The sequence below is a fragment of the Pseudophryne corroboree genome, chromosome 6 (assembly GCF_028390025.1).
Source record: "Pseudophryne corroboree isolate aPseCor3 chromosome 6, aPseCor3.hap2, whole genome shotgun sequence".
In the NCBI taxonomy this organism is placed as follows: domain Eukaryota; kingdom Metazoa; phylum Chordata; class Amphibia; order Anura; family Myobatrachidae; genus Pseudophryne; species Pseudophryne corroboree.
The window spans coordinates 641,858,733-641,881,569 of NC_086449.1; the positions used below are offsets into that span (position 1 = coordinate 641,858,733).

General features: G+C 45.7%; 1 protein-coding gene across 1 annotated transcript in view; it reads right to left on the bottom strand.

Moving 5' to 3' along the window:
- Positions 1–4,238: 4,238 nt before the first annotated feature.
- RAD50 (RAD50 double strand break repair protein) overlaps positions 4,239–22,837 on the bottom strand; it is a 442,933-nt gene continuing 424,334 nt past the window's right edge. Inside the window, exons 25-26 of the mRNA XM_063928180.1 lie at positions 13,079–13,212; positions 4,239–4,814 (exon numbers count right to left, since the gene is read on the bottom strand). Of these exons, the coding sequence (XP_063784250.1) occupies positions 4,628–4,814; positions 13,079–13,212 (321 nt within the window). The 3' untranslated portion in view covers positions 4,239–4,627. The remainder of the gene's footprint in view (positions 4,815–13,078; positions 13,213–22,837) is intronic.

The window sequence follows — 22,837 nt, forward strand, 5'->3', positions numbered from 1 at the left end:
TCTGTACTTGGTCCAGTTCTCTTTAATATCTTTGTTGGTGACATTGCAGATGGTATTGAAGGGAAGGTATGCCTTTTTGCAGATGATACAAAGATATGCAACAGGGTAGACACACCGGGAGGGGTAAAACAAATGATTGATGACCTAGCTAGGCTTGAGAAATGGTCAAGAACGTGGCAACTACAGTTTAATGCTAAAAAATGCAAAATCATGCACTTGGGTCTCAAAAACACAAAGGCTAAATATAGTATCAAGAGTACTATAATGGAAACTACTGAGGAAAGGGATTTAGGAGTCAATACTTCAAGTGACTTGAAGGCAGGAAAGCAATGCAACAAAGCAATGAGAAAGGCAAGTCAGATGCTTGGTTGCATAGGGAGAGGAATCAGTAGCAGGAAAAAAGAACTGATAATGCCACTGTATAGGTCATTGGTGCGGCCCCATCTGGAATACTGTGTCCAGTTCTGGATACCATATCTCCAGAAGGAAATAAATACATTAGAGAGTGTACAAAGAAGGGCAACTAAAATGGTGCATGGCCTACATCACAAAACTTACCCGGAAAGGCTAAAAGATCTTAACATGTATAGTTTGGAGGAGAGAAGGGAAAGGGGGGACATGATAGAAACTTTTAAATATATCAAGGGTCTTTAAAATTCAGGAGGGAAACATTCTTCAAAGGGCGAGAAGTATTAGAACTCGAGGACATACACCGAGACTGGAGGGGGGGGGGGGGGGGGGGGCGGAGAGGTTCAGGGGAAATTTAAGGAAAATTACTTCACAGAAAGGGTAGTGGATAAGTGGAATAGCCACCCATCAGAGGTGGTAGAGGCTAAGACTGTAGAGCAATTTAAACATGCTTGGGACAGGCATGTGAATATCCTTACAAAGAATTAAGGTTCAAAAAGGGTTGAGATTCCCTAAAGGATAAAAAAAAAGGGGCAGACTAGATGGGCCAAGTGGTTCTTATCTTCCGTCAAATTCTATGTTTCTATGTAAGCAGTAAAGCAATGACCTGCCTTACTTGCATGAGGAAGAACATTTGGTAAGGTAGTACTAACAGAGCCATCCCATATCCCTCCTGCAGACGGACCTTTCAGGTAATGCAAATCGACTTCGTACAGTTAACACCCTTTAGGAATTTTAATTGTGTATTGGTGTGCACTGATGTTTTCTCAAACTGGGTAGAGGCATTTCCTGCCACCACGGATGCTGCTTTGTTTACCACAAAGAAAATTGTGCAGAAATTTGTGTGTAGATATGGTACCCCTAGGAGTAGGAGCAAAGTGATAGCTTGAAATTGGACTTTTGTGGTCATAGACACTGCCACTAGTGTTATGTAGCATCGGAACCACTTCCAAATCCTCGCTTAACGAATCACCCTCTTCGAAATGTTTTTTTTTTTTTTGAAAGACAACCTCATGTCATGATTGATCCGCACACCAGAGGTGACAGTACAGTACCTTATCGAGATGAGCCAGAATTTGAGAACTTGACAAAAGAACTTGAAACTGTTGATTCCTGATATGCTAACTACTAACTGTCTTGTTTCTTAACCAAGATACTGTGTGATTGTTCTTACGCTCCGGTTACCTAATAGACAGATGGGAAGGACCATACCAAGTTTTGCTGACAACACGATCCCAGTGAAAATAGCCGAGAGACTTGGGTCTACGATTCCCGTTGCAGGAAAGTCGGTAGTCCGGAAGGAATTCGTAAATGGAGTGAGATCGCAGAAGTATCACCAGAGAGTCTGTTCCGTGAAGACTGAGAGGCGGCACTGTTGAACACTACCTGAGCGTACTAAAGGATTACAGAAAGACCAGTCGTTGTAATTGATTTGCTATGGACAAGATTTGTTTTGGTCTTTCTTTTTTTCCCGTTGACAAACATTTTTTTCAAGGACATTCAATGTTTGTGAGGTTTTTCATGAGGAGTCGGGTGTGGGACTGTAACTGGTTCTGGAGGAAGGAGTGATGTCTTTATAGGATCCCAGGATCAGCCTATCACTTTGTTAAAGCCAGAGAAAATCAAAGGTCTAGCAGTTACGGAGTTTGGAGGTAACGTGATAGGCTATTGTCTGAGGAATACTGTATTTTTGTAGTTATTGGGACCCTATAATTGAAGATGAGTGCATCCAGAGATGTCAGTCTAGCAATAAGGCAGCATTTGACAGACATCCCTTGAGTGATTACCACTCACTAGTGGATAAGGTCTTAAACCATACGGAATGTTGGATGTGCTCACAGGTACCTCTAAGACCAAATAATGCAGGATTAGTGCCATATTTTTTTAGAGTTAGCTGAGGTACTTGAATAACACGGAAAGAGATGGGGACAAGGAATACAATTCAACACATATTTCATACCACATATAAATTAAACATGTCAAGCACTAGACATTATAAGGTTTTAAATTATATAATGGAGTATAACATCATGTATGTATATTGTTGGAGCGGAGCAAGATTGACATGTCGTGCTTGGTGTCAAAATGATCGGAGGAATGTGTGGATTGGTTTGATACCTGTGGTTAAGTTGTAGCTCATTGCAATGATTAGTTATGATTAAATGTAGGAATATGAAGTCCCTCTTATTAGAACAACAGGACATTCCTGAAAGGAAGCATGTGGCCAGGAAGCCAGAGGCCAACCCCTATGATGTCATCTTTAAGGCTTGCATATGAACTGACCAATGACTCATCATGAATGAGAAAGTTCCCTCCCCTGGACCAATAACAGAAGACATGTACTCCCCCAACATACACAGTGTATAGCTGATCCCAGACACAAGAGTTTCTGTTTTTGCTGGGTGCTGTTCGAGATGCTGTATTTGCTGTTCTGTGTAGCTGCTGTTGAGGCAGATCCAAAGATGGAGAAAAGTGTGCATTAAGGGAAATGGTATCGTATGCTGGCTGTGATTGTAACTGTATGTATTCTTACTTCCTGTGTAATTGTTACCATGTAACCATATATATACTGTACATGTGTTATATTGTATGCATATCCTTTTAAATATCAAATATATACATCAATGAGCTTTGGAACTCAGACAATATGTGTGCATGTACATGTTTTCTCTTAAGGGATGTAGAGTTTGCGACGTACAGCGCACTTTTATCGCATATGATAATAAGATGCGCCTTGCGTCAGCAACATATATTAGCGCTGGCATTTTAAATATTTATTAGAAATTAATCTGAATCTCACAGTACTTATAAAAGTCTGGAGTGTGACAACTTATTGTTTATATGCCTTTTCTTCTAGATTCTAACCTCTGATCAGGGTTATCAATTCTGTCATCTCGTGTTTGTGATAGGTTATATAATATATGTATTATTCATTCTGTTCTATGGGGCGGAAGATGTCAGTGCCTTTATGTATGAATCTGGATTTTTGTGGCTGGTGAGGGGTGATATGATGTATTTATTAAGCAAAAAAACTTTTGACGTGTGGAGTATAGTATAGCAACAGTATATTTCCATTGTGTAACATATAAGCACTGGACAATGCTTATATGTGAATGATTGTCATCTATATAAAGCTGGCTTGCACCATGAGATATTTAACTTCTAAATTCAGATTCTTTTTAACAAATCCATTACATGAAACTGGTTATTAGCATATATATGGTGTGATAAATGTTTACTACAGTGTGGCTAAGGGATGGGCAGTACAAGTCATAGTTACATTCATTTTCTCAAAATACTTATTAAGTAAATTAGAAAAGCAAGCATTAAATGCAAATGAAAGTTCACAATTACATGTAAACTCTTTAATGTCAGCTAGTAAATACAGCACATGCAACTATCTCAAGTAATTGCCTGGCGTGAGTTACAGGATAGAAGAGTAATGTAAACATCTAGTTTATTATTTATTTTATGTTTTACATCTATAACCCTGGAAAACAGATCTGTCCCTGGCATATTTATTGCAGGCCACAGTTAGTTACCAGGGACACTTATGAAAACAGCTGCACAGAGAAACTGTAGTGTTGCCCATAGCAAATCAGTTTAGATTAGAATACAAATGTAAAGAATGTATTCATTGCTGTGAGGAACACTACAGTGCATTTTAATGAATGTTCCATTTCACACCGAACCTGTGGCAACCACACACATGTATGCCAGCCCTTAGAGATAAATTATAACCCACATAAAAGTTCTACTGTACATTTGCACACTTTATGTAACTTGAGGTGCAAACATATATAAAGAATAGTGTACAAATAAGGAGCATGTTTGAGTGAACATGGATCACTGCCTCTTTAATAACTTATTGGTTGGTACTATAGTTACAGAAGAGAACACAGTAAGTGAGGCACATATTGAGTTATGATGTCCTAGATCAGGCATTCCCAACCATGGTCCTCAAGGCACACCAACAGGGCAGGTTTTAGTGATATCCAGGCTGCAACACAGATGGTTACATCAAAATAACTGAGCTACTAATTAAGTGACCTGTGCTGAATCCTGGATATCACTAAAGCCTGCACTGTTAGTGTGCCTTGAAGACTGTGGTTGGGAATGCCTGTCCTAGATGGATACTTTGTTTTTGGATAAGTGGTGAGTAAACTAATGGTACAATCTTGTACAGTATTTTCCATCTTAGGAATCCATAGAACCTTTTCTAAACACCAGAATATCCCAGCGAGGTGACACTGCATTTAATGATCTCAGAACACTGGTCCATGTTCTTTTTAATCCTATAGAAATGTTCCACGTATTCGGAGCGTCCCAGTAGCTCTACAAAGTCCTCATCGTGTGTAATTACAAGAAGTTGGAAATTTCGTTGCCTGGAACGGCTTTTAATGATCCTACAAATGGAGAGAAAAAATAAAATGGTGTCACTGGGTCAACACTTTCAATACATTATAATATTATTTGAAAGTCAATGTTAAAGTAGATAACAATTGTCAACAAGTATCTATAAAGTATGGCCAATACATTGAGGTAAGCTTTAAAGAAGAAAGAAAAATACTCTCTGGAAAACAAAACATGTTTCCCAGAATGCCCTTCTAATATTTATCTACAAATGACTGAGAAGATATCTGTGAGATGTGTACACATACACCTTTGCTCAAATAGCGCAAAATAGCCCTATTTGGCATGCCGCAGACTTTGTGAATTAGCCATGCCAAACATCCCACTAGATAATTATTCCTAAAATATGTCTTAGCCACATCATCAATGAGACAAAAGTACATAGGGCACACTGACTACTGGTGATGGTATTTTAAGTCCTATTGTGTAAAAAGATAAAAACAGGAGCGCTAAAATGAAAGCAAGATTAGAGAAAATAAATTAAATAAAAAAAATTAAATAAAAAAGTTGCAAACACCTGTGAAAAAGAAAAATTGGTTAATAGGTAATGTTTACAGCATTTCTGTGCTGATGTAAAAGTCCTGTGCGTGTGTCCTTTTATGGACACCGGAGCTATGATCCGTGCTGCGGCTGCAGTGGGGAAAGCCTAACTATCTGTCTTTCCCTATATCTGCCTACCTGTAGTGACGTCCGTCACTCGGTTTTCACATGTAGATCTTGTTCCGCTGCCCCGTTCTCGATGCCGTCTTCTTGCACTGTCGTTTCCACACCCGTATGGCGCAGGCGGGATGACGTCAGACTTTCACTTGTAACTCCTCATCAACGCGTTTCGGACTTGCCTGTCCTTAATCATGGATCCATGATTAAGGACAGGCAAGTCCGAAACGCGTTGATGAGGAGTTACAAGTGAAAGTCTGACGTCATCCCGCCTGCGCCATACGGGTGTGGAAACGACAGTGCAAGAAGACGGCATCGAGAACGGGGCAGCGGAACAAGATCTACATGTGAAAACAGAGTGACGGACGTCACTACAGGTAGGCAGATATAGGGAAAGACAGATAGTTAGGCTTTCCCCACTGCAGCCGCAGCACGGATCATAGCTCCGGTGTCCATAAAAGGACACACGCACAGGACTTTTACATCAGCACAGAAATGCTGTAAACATTACCTATTAACCAATTTTTCTTTTTCACAGGTGTTTGCAACTTTTTTATTTAATTTTTTTTATTTAATTTATTTTCTCTAATCTTGCTTTCATTTTAGCGCTCCTGTTTTTATCTTTTTATTGTTATTACCAATTTAAAGGAGCAGCTCCATATTTTTTAGCGCGGGTCATTTATCATATTTAAAGTCCTATTGTGTGCAACTAAGTAGTTAATCTGGGCACAAAAGGAAAAACACTGTTCCGATATGAACAACCGCATCATACCTCGCATCACGTATTGTTATACTTAATATGCGACTTTATCCCAATGCCTTTACAACAAAAGTAGTAATATGCCACTGTATGTGACTACGATGCAAATAATGCTCAATATTTGGTTAAAAAAAAAGTACAGGAATCGCTACCCGTGGTGTAGCATCTAAGCCTCACGCCAAACGGCGCAAAGAATGCTAGGTGAATGTGTTCACCTCTCTACCTACACACAATAAATGATATTATATTTATAGTGTAAATCTCTTTAGACACCAGTCCAGTGCTGTTGCACAAGAAGACACAGCAAGTTTTATTTAGTAGCACAAAAATAAAACAAAACTAAATCCTGGCCTGTCCAGCACCAACTAAAATAAGGATTTACTTACCGATAATTCTATTTCTCGGAGTCCGTAGTGGATGCTGGGGTTCCTGAAAGGACCATGGGGAATAGCGGCTCCGCAGGAGACAGGGCACAAAAGTAAAGCTTTCCGATCAGGTGGTGTGCACTGGCTCCTCCCCCTATGACCCTCCTCCAAGCCAGTTAGGTACTGTGCCCGGACGAGCGTACACAATAAGGGAGGAATTTTGAATCCCGGGTAAGACTCATACCAGCCACACCAATCACACCGTACAACTTGTGATCTAAACCCAGTTAACAGTATGATAACAGCGGAGCCTCTGAAAAGATGGCTCACAACAATAATAACCCGATTTTTGTAACTATGTACAAGTATTGCAGATAATCCGCACTTGGGATGGGCGCCCAGCATCCACTACGGACTCCGAGAAATAGAATTATCGGTAAGTAAATTCTTATTTTCTCTATCGTCCTAGTGGATGCTGGGGTTCCTGAAAGGACCATGGGGATTATACCAAAGCTCCCAAACGGGCGGGAGAGTGCGGATGACTCTGCAGCACCGAATGAGAGAACTCCAGGTCCTCCTTAGCCAGGGTATCAAATTTGTAGGATTTTACAAACGTGTTTGCCCCTGACTAAATAACCGCTCGGCAAAGTTGTAAAGCCGAGACCCCTCGGGCAGCCGCCCAAGATGAGCCCACCTTCCTTGTGGAATGGGCATTTACATATTTTGGCTGTGGCAGGCCTGCCACAGAATGTGCAAGCTGAATTGTATTACACATCCAACTAGCAATAGTCTGCTTAAAAGCAAGAGCACCCAGTTTGTTGGGTGCATACAGGATAACAGCAAGTCAGTTTTCCTGACTCCAGCCGTCCTGGAACCTATATTTTCAGGGCCCTGACAACATCTAGCAACTTGGAGTCCTCCAAGTCCCTAGTAGGTGCAAGGCACCACAATAAGCTGGTTCAGGTGAAACACTGACACCACCTTAGGGCGAGAACTGGGGACGAGTCCGCAGCTCTGCCCTGTCCGAATGGACAAACAAATATGGGCTTTTTTGAGAAAAAAACCACCAATTTGACACTCGCCTGGTCCAGGCCAGGGCCAAGAACATGGTCACTTTTCATGTGAGATGCTTCAAATCCACAGATTTGACTGGTTTTAAACCAATGTGATTTGAAGAATCCCAGAACTACGTTGAGATCCCACAGTGCCACTGGAGGCACAAAAGAGGGTTGTATATGCAATACTCCCTTGACAAAGTTCTGGACTTCAGGAACTGAAGCCAATTCTTTCTGGAAGAAAATTGACAGGGCCGAAATTTGAACCTTAATGGACCCCAATTTGAGGCCCATAGACAATCCTGTTTGCAGGAAATGCAGGAATCGACCGAGTTGAAATTTCTTTGTGGGGCCTTCCTGGCCTCACACCACGCAACATATTTACGCCACATGTGGTGATAATGTTGTGCGGTCACCTCCTTTCTGGCTTTGACCAGGGTAGGAATGACCTCTTCCGGAATGCCTTTGTCCCTTAGGATCCGGCGTTCCACCGCCATGCCAACAAACGCAGCTGCGGTAAGTCTTGGAACAGACATGGTACTTGCTGAAGCAAGTCCCTTCTTAGCGGCAGAGGCCATAAGACCTCTGTAAACATCTCTTGAAGTTCCGGGTACCAAGTCCTTCTTGGCCAATCCGGAGCCATGAGTATAGTTCTTACTCCTCTACGTCTTATAATTCTCAGCACCTTAGGTATGAGAAGCAGAGGAGGGAACACATACACCGACTGGTACACCCACGGTGTTACCAGAACGTCCACAGCTATTGCCTGAGAGTCTCTTGACCTGGCGCAATACCTGTCCCGTTTTTTGTTCAGACGGGACGCCATCATGTCCACCTTTGGTATTTCCCAACGGTTTACAATCATGTGGAAAAAACTTCCCGATGAAGTTTCCACTCTCCCGGGTGGAGGTCGTGCCTGCTGAGGAAGTCTGCTTCCCAGTTTCCATTCCCGGGATGAAACACTGCTGACAGTGCTATCACATGATTTTCCGCCCAGCGAAAAGTCCTTGCAGTTTTTGCCATTGCCCTCCTGCTTCTTGTGTCGCCCTGTCTGTTTACGTGGGCGACTGCCGTGATGTTTTTCCCACTGGATCAATACCGGCTGACCTTGAAGCAGAGGTCTTGCTAAGCTTAGAGCATTATAAATTTACCCTTAGCTCCAGTATATTTATGTGGAGAAAAGTCTCCAGACTTGATCACACTCCCTGGAAATTTTTTCCTTGTGTGACTGCTCCCCAGCCTCTCGGGCTGGGCTCCGTGGTCACCAGCATCCAATCCTGAATGCCGAATCTGCGGCCCTCTAGAAGATGAGCACTCTATAACCACCACAGGAGAGACACCCTTGTCCTTGGATATAGGGTTATCCGCTGATGCATCTGAAGATGCGATACGGACCATTTGTCCAGCAGATCCCACTGAAAAGTTCTTGCGTGAAATCTGCCGAATGGAATTGCTTCGTAGGAAGCCACCATTTTCTACCAGGACCCTTGTGCAATGATGCACTGTTTTTAGGAGGGTCCTGACTAGCTCGGCTAACTCCCTGGCTTTCTCTTTCGGGAGAAACACCTTTTTCTGGACTGTGTCCAGAATCATCCCTAGGCACAGCAGACGTGTCGTCGGGATCAGCTGCGATTTTGGAATATTTAGAATCCACCCGTGCTGTTGTAGCAGTATCCGAGATAGTGCTACTCCTACCTCCAACTGTTCCCTGGACTATGCCCTTATCAGGAGATCGTCCAAGTAAGGGATAATTAAGACGCCTTTTCTTCGAAGAAGAATCATCATTTCGGCCATTACCTTAGTAAAGACCCGGGGTGCCGTGGACAATCCAAACGGCAGCGTCTGAAACTGATAGTGACAGTTCTGCACCACGAACCTGAGGTACCCTTAGTGAGAAGGGCAAATTTGGGACATAGAGGTAAGCATCCCTGATGTCCCGGGACACTATATAGTCCCCTTCTTCCTGTTCGTTATCACTGCTCTGAGTGACTCCATCTTGATTTGAACCTTTGTAAGTGTTCAAAAATTTTTTTTAGATTTAGAATAAGTCTCACCTAGCCTTCTGGCTTCAGTACCACAATATAGTGTGGAATAATACCCCTTTTCTTGTAGTAGGAGGGGTAATTTAATTATCACCTGCTGGGAATACAGCTTGTGAATTTTTTTCCCATACTGCCTCCTTGTCGGAGGGAGACCTTGGTAAAGCAGACTTCAGGAGCCTGCGAAGGGGAAACGTCTCGACATTCCAATCTGTACCCCTGGGATACTACTTGTAGGATCCAGGGGTCCTGTACGGTCTCAGCGCCATGCTGAGAACTTGTCAGAAGCGGTGGAACGCTTCTGTTCCTGGGAATGGGCTGCCTGCTGCAGTCTTCTTCCCTTTCCTCTATCCCTGGGCAGATATGATCTTATAGGGACGAAAGGACTGAGGCTGAAAAGACGGTGTCTTTTTCTGCAGAGATGTGACTTAGGGTAAAAACGGTGGATTTTCCAGCAGTTGCCGTGGCCACCAGGTCCGATGGACCGACCCCAAATAACTCCTCTTCCTTTATACGGCAATACACCTTTGTGCCGTTTGGAATCTGCATCACCTGACCACTGTCGTGTCCATAACATCTTCTGGCAGTTATGGACATCGCATTTACTCTTGATGCCAGAGTGCAAATATCCCTCTGTGCATCTCGCATATATAGAAATGCATCCTTTAAATGCTCTATAGTCAATAAAATACTGTCCCTGTCAAGGGTATCAATATTTTTAGTCAGGGAATCCGACCAAGCCACCCCAGCTCTGCACATCCAGGCTGAGGCGATCGCTGGTCGCAGTATAACACCAGTATGTGTGTATATACTTTTTATGATATTTTCCAGCCTCCTGTCAGCTGGTCCTTGAGGACGGCCCTATCTATAGACGGTACCGCCACTTGTTTTGATAAGCGTGTGAGCGCCTTATCCACCCTAAGGGGTGTTTCCCAACGCGCCCTAACTTCTGTCGGGAAAGGGTATACCGCCCATAATTTTCTATCGGGGGGAACCCACGCATCATCACACACTTTATTTAATTTATCTGATTCAGGAAAAACTATGGTAGTTTTTTCACATCCCACATAATACCCTCTTTTGTGGTACTTGTAGTATCAGAAATATGTAACACCTCCTTCATTGCCTTTAACGTGTGGCCCTAATAAGGAATACGTTTGTTTATTCACCGTCGACACTGGATTCAGTGTCCCTGTCTGTGTCTGTGTCGACCGACTAAAGTAAACGGGCGTTTTAAAAACCCCTGACGGTGTTTTTGAGACGTCTGGACCGGTACTAATTGTTTGTCGGCCGTCTCATGTCGTCAACCGACCTTGCAGCGTGTTGACATTATCACGTAATTCCCTAAATAAGCCATCCATTCCGGTGTCGACTCCCTAGAGAGTGACATCACCATTACAGGCAATTGCTCCGCCTCCTCACCAACATCGTCCTCCTACATGTCGACACACACGTACCGACACACAGCACACACACAGGGAATGCTCTGATAGAGGACAGGACCCACTAGCCCTTTGGAGAGACAGAGGGAGAGTTTGCCAGCACACACCAAAAACGCTATAATTATATAGGGACAACCTTATATAAGTGTTTTCCCTTATAGCATCTTTTTTATATATTTCTAACGCCAAATTAGTGCCCCCCCTCTCTGTTTTAACCCTGTTTCTGTAGTGCAGTGCAGGGGAGAGCCTGGGAGCCTTCCCTCCAGCCTTTCTGTGAGGGAAAATGGCGCTGTGTGCTGAGGAGATAGGCCCCGCCCCTTTTTCGGCGGCCTCGTCTCCCGCTCTTAACGGAGTCTGGCAGGGGTTAAATATCTCCATATAGCCTCCGGAGGCTATATGTGAGGTATTTTTAGCCAAAATAGGTTTTCATTTGCCTCCCAGGGCGCCCCCCTCCCAGCACCCTCAGTGACTGCCGTGTGAAGTGTGCTGAGAGGAAAATGGCGCACAGCTGCAGTGCTGTGCGCTACCTTTAGAAGACTGAGGAGTCTTCTGCCGCCGATTCTGGACCTCTTCTTATTTCAGCATCTGCAAGGGGGCCGGCGGCAAGGCTCCGGTGACCATCCAGGCTGTACCTGTGATCGTCCCTCTGGAGCTGATGTCCAGTAGCCAAGAAGCCAATCCATCCTGCACGCAGGTGAGTTCACTTCTTCTCCCCTAAGTCCCTCGTTGCAGTGATCCTGTTGCCAGCAGGACTCACTGTAAAATAAAAAACCTAAGCTAAACTTTTCTAAGCAGCTCTTTAGGAGAGCCACCTAGATTGCACCCTTCTCGGCCGGGCACAAAAATCTAACTGGCTTGGAGGAGGGTCATAGGGGGAGGAGCCAGTGCACACCACCTGATCGGAAAGCTTTACTTTTGTGCCCTGTCTCCTGCGGAGCCGCTATTCCCCATGGTCCTTTCAGGAACCCCAGCATCCACTAGGACGATAGAGAAACACAGGTACCCAGGGCCGTCTTTTCGTATGGGCTCAATGGGCTCTTGCCCAAGGGCCCCAGGAGTATAAGGGCCCTAGACTGATAGCTGATGGTCCCCTCTTTCCAGGGGTACCAGATTTCTGAAAATCGGCCCTGGGGATCCGGAGATATCCGACTTCAAACCAGTGGTCCCCATCCAAACCTGTTAATTGTTCTTCCCAGCCAGATATCTTGGGTTCTGTCTGACTTAAGAGTTTTTCTGAGGTGATACTCCAAAAGCTGGGACTCTCCTCTTTCAGTGGACACTGGCAGCTTGTCTCAACTATGCCCAGAACCAGAGATATCAGTTTTCAAGCAGCTGGTCCCTGCTCCAGCCCCACACGCCTAATATGCAGTTTTATATTTTTGTTGGTGGATTGCTCTTGTTCCTGAAGTCTGATCCCCAAGTCCCCAGTACCTACTGAAAGGTGGGGCTCTAGATTTTTTTATCCCATTATCCCATTAAAGCTAAGAAATATATTTCCAGGAACTGGAGATATCTGCAGTAAAGCAAGCTGCCCTGACCCCCGGAAAATGATGAATATTAAGCCCACTCCACTATCCACCCCTCCCCTGTGTATTAAATACCCCCTACCACCCTGGAAGTCATGTACCAGGGCCCCTTCATTCAGCACAATGTCCCCTTCTACAGTTTAGTGGTCTCCTTCCCGCCCCATCTTTGCAGTAAAGGAGTAATTAGCAGAAATTATTTTTCCAGGTCCTACATGCTGAGCGAAAGACAGAACACCCCCTACCCCCCGCAAGACATCAAACCTGCCGCTGATAGCACCCCCCACCCCTACCGCTGATGGGTGGGTAGGGGCCCCAGTGCATTGCTGTGCCCAGGGGCCTACACTGCTGTTAAGACGGCTCTGCAGGTACCACTCTCTAAGGGTGGAACGTCAGAAAGCTTTTCTTTTACTCACTCAACCAATGCGTGGGCAAGAGATTCTATATTTTCACGATCCAAATTGGTGGTAGGCTCGTCCAGGGCTAGTATTCCACAGTTCAAACAGAAAGTCTCTGCCAGGGCCAGACGAATAATGAGAGAGGCCAAAACCTGGGGAACAATAACAATATTTTACAACTGGATTTATAGTTTGTAACACAAAACATAACTCATACACCATGTTAACAAATCCTTATTCTGCCTTCAGATGTCAACCTTCCTTTATAAAACTAGTTTACTTGACTAAAGCGGAGTACAAGCCTAAAGATTTATCTGTCTGATAGTCTGGTGGGAACAAAAATCTGGTAATGTATGGGAGGAAATGAAAAACCATTTGCTCCCAAACGCAGAAAAACAGACAATGGTCGTTCAGACAAATTGGTTAAATATTTTTCATGTAACAAATTTCTCCGAACAATCGTTTTGTACGTTTTCCAGCATTTGGGAAAAAATTGTTAATTATTCCCTCCCATACATTACCAGATGTTTGTTCCCATCAGACAGATTGGACATATAAATCTTTAGATGTATACTCTAGTAGAAAGGTACTGCTATAAGGAAAATAAAGCATCTGTACTTACTTTTCTCTTATTCTACTGTGGCGCACTACAACAATGGGGTAGAGGTTGGTGCAGGCTTCTCTATCAGCTTGCTCTATTGCTAAGGGGTATTATTCAATACCTGTCGGATCTGAAAGGATCAGACAGGTCAGTATTCAATGAGCAGCCAAATCCGACTGTCGGATTAGTCCGTTCCCAACAACTGTCACAGCTGCTCATACCCTGTCAGTGCTGCTGTTTGCCGCTCCTCTCCTCACCCGTCCACGCTGCTCTCCTCACATGGTCCCGTCCCCTCCAACCTGTCCCTGCTCCCCCGTCTCATCTCCCCGGTTCCGACAAGGTCAATCCGATTAAAAAAAATGTTGGCTTGACACTGTTGGAACCAGGAACACGTGAATCCGTGGCTAATCCAACAATCCATGTCTTTTCCGACAGCCGGCACTGAATATGTCGGAACCCCTTGTTATTGTTGCATTTACTATTTTGAGAATATCAGTGTTTTTATATCACTTTATCCCACTCCTGCAAATTATTATTTTAATTATTATTAACATATTTAATTAAAAGTTTTTTTATTTTATTGTTACCTTGGCTCTGTGTTTACAGCGCCACCTACTTTATTTTCTGTACTTTATTTACTCTACCTACTAGAGACATACCGTTAAATGGAAAAGAGAATATTTGTACTTATACTGAATCATTTACTAAATCATTTTGTTTTATTCCATTGCGGTGCACTGCAATAACGGAGTAGAGGGTGGTGCAGGAGGAAGACAATGAATTTGAATTTACAATGGAAAATAGAAAATTATGAAGCGCCTGTGTCTATCAATAAAGATAATTCTTTTTGGATACAATTTTTAGAGTGGTAGTGATCCCACGTGCACTGCTATAAAGGGTCTGTGTTATACCCTTATCAGAAGAAAATACCGTATTTGCTGGCGTATAAGACGACTTTTTGGCCCTGCAAAACATGCCACCAAGTGGGGGGGTCGTCTTATACGCCGGGGGTCGTCTTATACGTTGTATACGCAGCAGTGCCTCCCGATGCACTGCGGCCGCGGCGGGTCATCAGCGTGGCTGCGGCGATACAGGGGTGCCAGCCTTTTCGGCGTGACCGGCCCGTTTTGTTTGGGAAGCAGCGTCGCTCCGGCCCGCCCCTTGCGGTCATAATATAGTAATGTCACTTGGTATTAATAGACTGCTGCTAGTGACAGGGAGGGCAGACAGGGAGCAGGGACCAATCCAATCAGGCTTTGTATACAGCCAACAGCCAACCACAGTACTGCACCATTGTACAGTACAATACAGCATAGAAAAAGTCCAGCAGTCAAACCCCTATCAACCCTATCATGGCACCAGCAAAAAGAAAGAAATATGATGCAAGTTTTAAACTTCTTTGTTCTTTTACGTTTTATTTGGTGTTTGGAAGGTGTGCGGAAGAGGGGGTAGTCTTATACGGCGAGTATATAACAAACTCTATATTTTGAGTGGAAATGTTGGGGGTCGTCTTATACGCCCAGTCGTCTTATACGCCGGCAAATACGGTACATAAAATAAAGAAATAAAGAAAAAAATAAAATAAAGATGTTATACCCTTATCAGAAAAAATAAGATTTTAAACCTACCGGTAAATCTTTTTCTCCTAGTCCGTAGAGGATGCTGGGGACTCCGTAAGGACCATGGGGTATAGATGGGCTCCGCAGGAGACATGGGCACTCTAAAGACTTTAGGATATAATGGGTGTGCACTGGCTCCTCCCTCTATGCCCCTCCTCCAGACCTCAGTTAGAGAAACTGTGCCCAGAGGAGACGGACAGTACGAGGAAAGGATTTTTGTTAATCTAAGGGCAAGATTCATACCAGCCCACACCATCCACACCGTATAACCTGGAATATACGTAACCAGTTAACAGTATGAACAAAACAGTATCAGCCAACGACTGATCTGAACTGTAACATAACCCTTATGTAAGCAACAACTATATACAAGTCTTGCAGAATTTTGTCCGCACTGGGACGGGCGCCCAGCATCCTCTACGGACTAGGAGAAAAAGATTTACCGGTAGGTTTAAAATCTTATTTTCTCTTACGTCCTAGAAGCTGCTGGGGACTCCGTAAGGACCATGGGGATTATACCAAAGCTCCAAACCGGGCGGGAGAGTGCGGATGACTCTGCAGCACCGATTGAGCAAACATGAGGTCCTCATCAGCCAGGGTATCAAACTTGTAGAATTTGGCAAAAGTGTTTGAACCCGACCAAGTAGCCGCTCGGCAAAGCTGTAAAGCCGAGACGCCTCGGGCAGCCGCCCAAGAAGAGCCCACCTTCCTAGGATTCGGTGTGTTCAACCGCAATGCCGCCATACCGAATTTGGTACCGGCAATCCAGCCGTAGAATGAGCCTGCTGAATCGTGTTACAGATCGTGTTACAGATCCAGCGAGCCATAGTCTGCTTAGAAGTAGAAGCGAAAACCTTGTTGGCCGCATACAGGACAAACAGAGCTTCTGTTTTCCTAATCCGAGCCGTCCTGGCTACGTAAATTTTTAAGGCCCTGACTACATCAAGGGATTTGGAATCCTCCAAGTCTCCCGTAGCCACAGGCACCACAATAGGTTGGTTCATATGAAACGATGACACCCCCTTAGATAAAAATTGAGGACGTGTCCTCAACTCTGCTCTATCCACATGGAAAATGAGATAGGGGCTCTTATGAGACAAGGCCGCCAATTCGGACACCCGCCTTGCAGATGCCAAGGCCAACACATGACCACCTTCCAAGTGAGAAACTTTAATTCAACAGTTTGAAGAGGCTCAAACCAGTGAGATTTTAGGAACTGTAACACCACGTTAAGGTCTCATGGTGCCACTTGGGGCACAAAAGGGGGCTGGATGTGTAGCACTCCCTTTACAAAACTCAGGACTTCAGGTAGAGAAGCCAATTCTTTCTGGAAGAATATAGATAGGGCCAAAATCTGTACCTTAATGGAGCCTAACTTTAGGCCCATATCCACTCCTGTCTGTAGAAAGTGGAGAAAACGGCCCAAATGGAAATCTTCTGTAGGAGCATTCTTGGCTTCACACCAAGAAACATACTTCCTCCAGATACGGTGATAATGTTTCGCCGTCACCTCCTTCCTAGCCTTTATCAGAGTAGGGATGACTTCTTCCGGAATACCCTTCCCAGCTAGGATTCGGTGTTCAACCGCCATGCCGTCAAACGTAACCGCGGTAAGTCTTAGAACACGCAGGACCCCTGCTACAACAGGTCCTTCCTGAGAGGAAGAGGCCATGGATCTTCTGTGAGCAGTTCCTGAAGATCTGAATACCAGGACCTTCGAGGCCAATCTGGAACAATGAGTATTGTCTGCACTCTTTTTTTCGTCTTATGATTCTCAATATTTTTGTGATGAGAGGAAGAGGAGGGAACACATAGACCGACTGAAACACCCATGGTGTCACCAGGGCGTCCACTGCTACTGCCTGAGGGTCGCTTGACCTGGCACAATACCTCCGAAGCTTCTTGTTGAAGCGTGACGCCATCATGTCTATTTGAGGAAGTCCCCAAAGACTTGTTATCTCTGCAAAAACTTCTTGATGAAGTCCCCACCTCCTGGATGGAGATCGTGTCTGCTGAGGAAGTCTGCTTCCCAGTTGTCCACTCCCGGAAAGGAATACTGCTGACAGAGCGCTTACGTGATTTTCTGCCCAGTGCAAAATCCTGGTGGCTTCCGCCACGGCTGTGACGTTGTCTGATTGAATCAGAACCGGTAGGTCTCGAAGAATATTCTCAGCTTGTTGTAGGCCGTTGTATATGGCCCTCAATTCCAGTATGTTGATGTGTAGACAAGCCTCCTGGCTTGACCACAGTCCCTGAAAATTCCTTCCTTGTGTGACTGCTCCCCATCCTCGGAGGCTCGCGTCCGTGGTCACCAGAATCCAGTCCTGAATGCCGAACCTGCGACCCTCTAGAAGGTGAGCACTCTGCAGCCACCACAGGAAAGACACCCTGGCCCTGGGGGACAGGGTTATTTTCTGATGAATTTGAAGGTGGGACCAGGACCACTTGTCCAGAAGGTCCCACTGAAAAGTCCTCGCATGAAACCTGCCGAAGGGGATGGCCTCGTAGGTCGCCACCATTTTCCCCAGTACTCGAGTGCATTGATGGACTGACACTCTTTTCGGTTTTAACAGGTCTCTGACCATGTTCTGGAGTTCCTGGGCTTTTTCCATTGGGAGAAAACCCCTCTTTTGTTCTGTGTCCAGAATCATGCCTAAGAAAGACAGCCGAGTCGTTGGAACCAACTGTGACTTTGGTAGATTTAGAATCTAGCCATGTTGCTGTAGTACTCTCAGGGAGAGCGACACGCTTTTCTGCAACTGTTCCTTTGATCTCGCTTTTATCAGGAGATCGTCCAAGTACGGTATAATTGTGACTCCTTGCCTGCGCAGGAGTACCATCATTTCCGCTATTACTTTGGTGAACATCTGAAACTGGTAATGACAGTCCTGTACAGCGAATCTCAGGTATGCCCGATGAGGAGGATATATGGGTACGTGACACCATAAAATCCCCCCCTTTCAGGCTGGAGATAATAAGAATTTACTTACCGATAATTCTATTTCTCGTAGTCCGTAGTGGATGCTGGGAACTCCGTAAGGACCATGGGGGATTAGCGGCTCCGCAGGAGACTGGGCACAAAAAGAAAAGCTTTAGGACTACCTGGTGAGCACTGGCTCCTCCCCCTATGACCCTCCTCCAAGCCTCAGTTAGGATACTGTGCCCGGACGAGCGTACACAATAAGGAAGAATTTTGAACCCCGGGTAAGACTCATACCAGCCACACCAATCACACCGTACAACCTGTGATATGAACCCAGTTAACAGCATGATAACAGAGGAGCCTCTGGATAGATGGCTCACAACAACAATAACCCGATTTGTTAACAATAACTATGTACAAGTATTGCAGATAATCCGCACTTGGGATGGGCGCCCAGCATCCACTACGGACTACGAGAAATAGAATTATCGGTAAGTAAATTCTTATTTTCTCTGACGTCCTAGTGGATGCTGGGAACTCCGTAAGGACCATGGGGATTATACCAAAGCTCCCAAACGGGCGGGAGAGTGCGGATGACTCTGCAGCACCGAGTGAGAAAACTCCAGGTCCTCCTCAGCCAGAGTGTCAAATTTGTAAAATTTTACAAAAGTATTTGACCCTGACCAAGTAGCAGCTCGGCAGAGTTGTAAAGCCGAGACCCCTCGGGCAGCCGCCCAAGATGAGCCCACCTTCCTTGTGGAGTGGGCTTTTACAGATTTTGGCTGTGGCAGGCCTGCCACAGAATGCGCAAGCTGAATTGTACTACAAATCCAGCGAGCAATAGTCTGCTTAGAAGCAGGAGCACCCAGCTTGTTGGGTGCGTACAGGATAAATAGCGAGTCAGATTTTCTGACTCCAGCCGTCCTGGAAACATATATTTTCAGGGCCCTGACAACGTCCAGCAACTTGGAGTCCTCCAAGTCCTTAGTAGCCGCAGGTACCACAATAGGCTGGTTCAGATGAAACGCTGAAACCACCTTTGGGAGAAATTGAGGACGAGTCCACAATTCTGCCCTGTCCGTATGAAAAATCAGATAAGGGCTTTTACAGGATAAAGCCGCCAATTCGGACACACGCCTGGCTGAAGCCAGGGCCAACAACATGACCACTTTCCATGTGAGATATTTTAATTCCACAGTGTTGAGTGGTTCAAACCAATGTGATTTTAGGAAATCCAAAACAACATTCAGATCCCAGGGTGCCACTGGAGGCACAAAAGGAGGCTGTATATGTAGCACTCCCTTAACAAACGTCTGGACTTCAGGCACTGAAGCCAGTTCTCTCTGAAAGAAAATCGACAGGGCCGAAATCTGGACCTTAATGGATCCTAACTTTAGGCCCATAGACACTCCTGCTTGCAGGAAATGCAGGAATCGACCCAGTTGAAATTCCTCCGTCGGGGCCTTTTTGGCCTCGCACCACGCAACATATTTCCGCCAGATGCGGTGATAATGCTTTGCGGTTACATCCTTTCTGGCTTTTATCAAAGTAGGGATGACTTCGTCTGGAATGCCTTTTTCCTTTAGGATCCGGCGTTCAACCGCCATGCCGTCAAACGCAGCCGCGGTAAGTCTTGGAACAGACAGGGTCCCTGCTGGAGCAGGTCCCTTCTCAGAGGTATAGGCCACGGGTCCTCTGTGAGCATCTCTTGAAGTTCCGGGTACCAAGTCCTTCTTGGCCAATCCGGAGCCACGAGAATAGTTCTTACTCCTCCCCGCCGTATAATTCTCAGCACCTTGGGTATGAGAGGCAGAGGAGGGAACACATACACCGACTGGTACACCCACGGTGTTACCAGAGCGTCCACAGCTATTGCTTGAGGGTCCCTTGACCTGGCGCAATACCTGTCCAGTTTTTTGTTGAGGCGGGACGCCATCATGTCCACCTTTGGTTTTTCCCAACGGTTTATCATCATGTGGAAGACTTCTGGGTAAAGTCCCCACTCTCCCGGGTGGAGGTCGTGCCTGCTGAGGAAGTCTGCTTCCCAGTTGTCCACTCCCGGAATGAACACTGCCGACAGTGCTCTCACATGATTTTCCGCCCAGCGAAGAATCCTTGCAGCTTCTGCCATTGCCCTCCTGCTTCTTGTGCCGCCCTGTCTGTTTACATGGGCGACTGCCGTGATGTTGTCCGACTGGATCAGCACCGGCTGACCTTGAAGCAGAGGTCTTGCTTGGCTTAGAGCATTGTAAATGGCTCTTAACTCCAGGATATTTATGTGAAGTGATGTCTCCAGGCTTGACCACAAGCCCTGGAAGTTTCTTCCCTGTGTGACTGCTCCCCAGCCTCGCAGGCTGGCATCCGTGGTCACCAAAACCCAGTCCTGAATGCCGAATCTGCGGCCCTCTAGAAGATGAGCACTCTGCAACCACCACAGGAGAGACACCCTTGTCCTTGGGGACAGGGTTATTCGCTGATGCATCTGAAGATGCGATCCGGACCATTTGTCCAGCAGGTCCCACTGGAATGTTCTTGCGTGGAATCTGCCGAATGGGATTGCTTCGTAGGAAGCTACCATTTTTCCCAGGACCCTTGTGCATTGGTGCACTGATACTTGGCCTGGTTTTAGGAGGTTTCTGACTAGCTCGGATAACTCTCTGGCTTTCTCTTCCGGGAGAAACACCTTTTTCTGGACTGTGTCCAGGATCATCCCTAGGAATAGAAGACGTGTCGTCGGGATCAGCTGCGATTTTGGGATATTGAGAATCCAACCGTGCTGCCGCAGCACTACTTGAGACAGTGCTACTCCGACTACCAACTGTTCCTTGGATCTTACCCTTATCAGGAGATAGTCCAAGTAAGGGATAATTAAAACTCCCTTCCTTCGAAGGAGTATCATCATTTCGGCCATTACTTTGGTAAAGACCCGGGGCGCCGTGGACAATCCAAACGGCAGCGTCTGAAACTGATAGTGGCAGTTCTGTACCACAAACCTGAGGTACCCTTGGTGAGAAGGGTAAATTGGGACATGGAGGTAAGCATCCTTGATGTCCAGAGACACCATATAATCCCCTTCTTCCAGGTTCGCGATCACCGCTCTGAGTGACTCCATCTTGAATTTGAACCTCTGTATGTAAGTGTTCAAAGATTTTAGATTTAGAATAGGTCTCACCGAGCCATCCGGCTTCGGTACCACAAACAGCGTGGAATAATACCCCTTTCCCTGTTGCAGGAGGGGTACCTTGATTATCACCTGATGTGAATACAGCTTGTGAATGGCTTCCAATACCGCCTCCCTGTCGGAGGGAGACGTCGGTAAGGCAGACTTTAGGAAACGGCGAGGGGGAGACGCCTCGAATTCCAATTGGTACCCCTGAGATACCACTTGAAGGATCCAGGGATCCACTTGTGAGTGAGCCCACTGCGCGCTGAAATTCTTGAGACGGGCCCCCACCGTGCCTGAGTCCGCTTGTAGAGCCCCAGCGTCATGCTGAGGACTTGGCAGAAGCGGGAGAGGGCTTCTGTTCCTGGGAACTGGCTGTTTGCTGCAGCCTTTTTCCTCTCCCTCTGCCACGGAGCAGAAATGAGGAGCCTTTCGCCCGCTTGCCCTTATGGGGCCGAAAGGACTGCGCCTGATAATACGGCGTCTTTTTATGTTGAGAGGCTACCTGGGGTAAAAATGTGGATTTCCCAGCAGTTGCCGTGGATACCAGGTCCGATAGACCTACCCCAAATAACTCCTCCCCTTTATAAGGCAATACTTCCATATGCCTTTTGGAATCAGCATCACCTGACCACTGCCGCGTCCATAACCCTCTTCTGGCAGATATGGACAGCGCACTTACTCTTGATGCCAGTCGGCAAATATCCCTCTGTGCATCACGCATATATAAAAACACATCTTTTAAATGCTCTATAGTCAGTAATATAGTGTCCCTATCCAGAGTATCAATATTTTCAGTCAGGGAATCCGACCAAGCCACCCCAGCACTGCACATCCAGGCTGAGGCGATTGCTGGTCGCAGTATAACACCCGTGTGAGTGTATATACATTTTAGGATATTCTCCTGCTTTCTGTCAGCAGGTTCCTTAAGGGCGGCCGTATCCGGAGACGGTAGTGCCACCTGTTTTGACAAGCGTGTGAGCGCTTTATCCACCCTAGGAGGTGTTTCCCAACGTGCCCTATCCTCTGGCGGGAAGGGGTATGATGCCAATAACTTTTTAGGAATTATCAGTCTTTTATCGGGAGAAACCCACGCTTCATCACACACTTCATTTAATTCCTCAGAAGCAGGAAAAACTACAGGTAGTTTTTTCTCACCAAACATAATACCCTTTTTAGTGGTACTTGTACTATCAGAAATGTGTAAAACATTTTTCATTGCCTCAATCATGTAACGTGTGGCCCTACTGGAAGTCACATTCGTCTCTTCATCGTCGACACTGGAGTCAGTATCCGTGTCGGCGTCTGTATCTGCCATCTGAGGTAGCGGGCGTTTTAGAGCCCCTGATGGTCTTTGAGACGCCTGGACAGGCACCAGCTGAGTAGCCGGCTGTCTCATGTCATCCACTGTCTTTTGTAAAGAGCTGACACTTTCACGTAAATCCTTCCATAAGCTCATCCACTCAGGTGT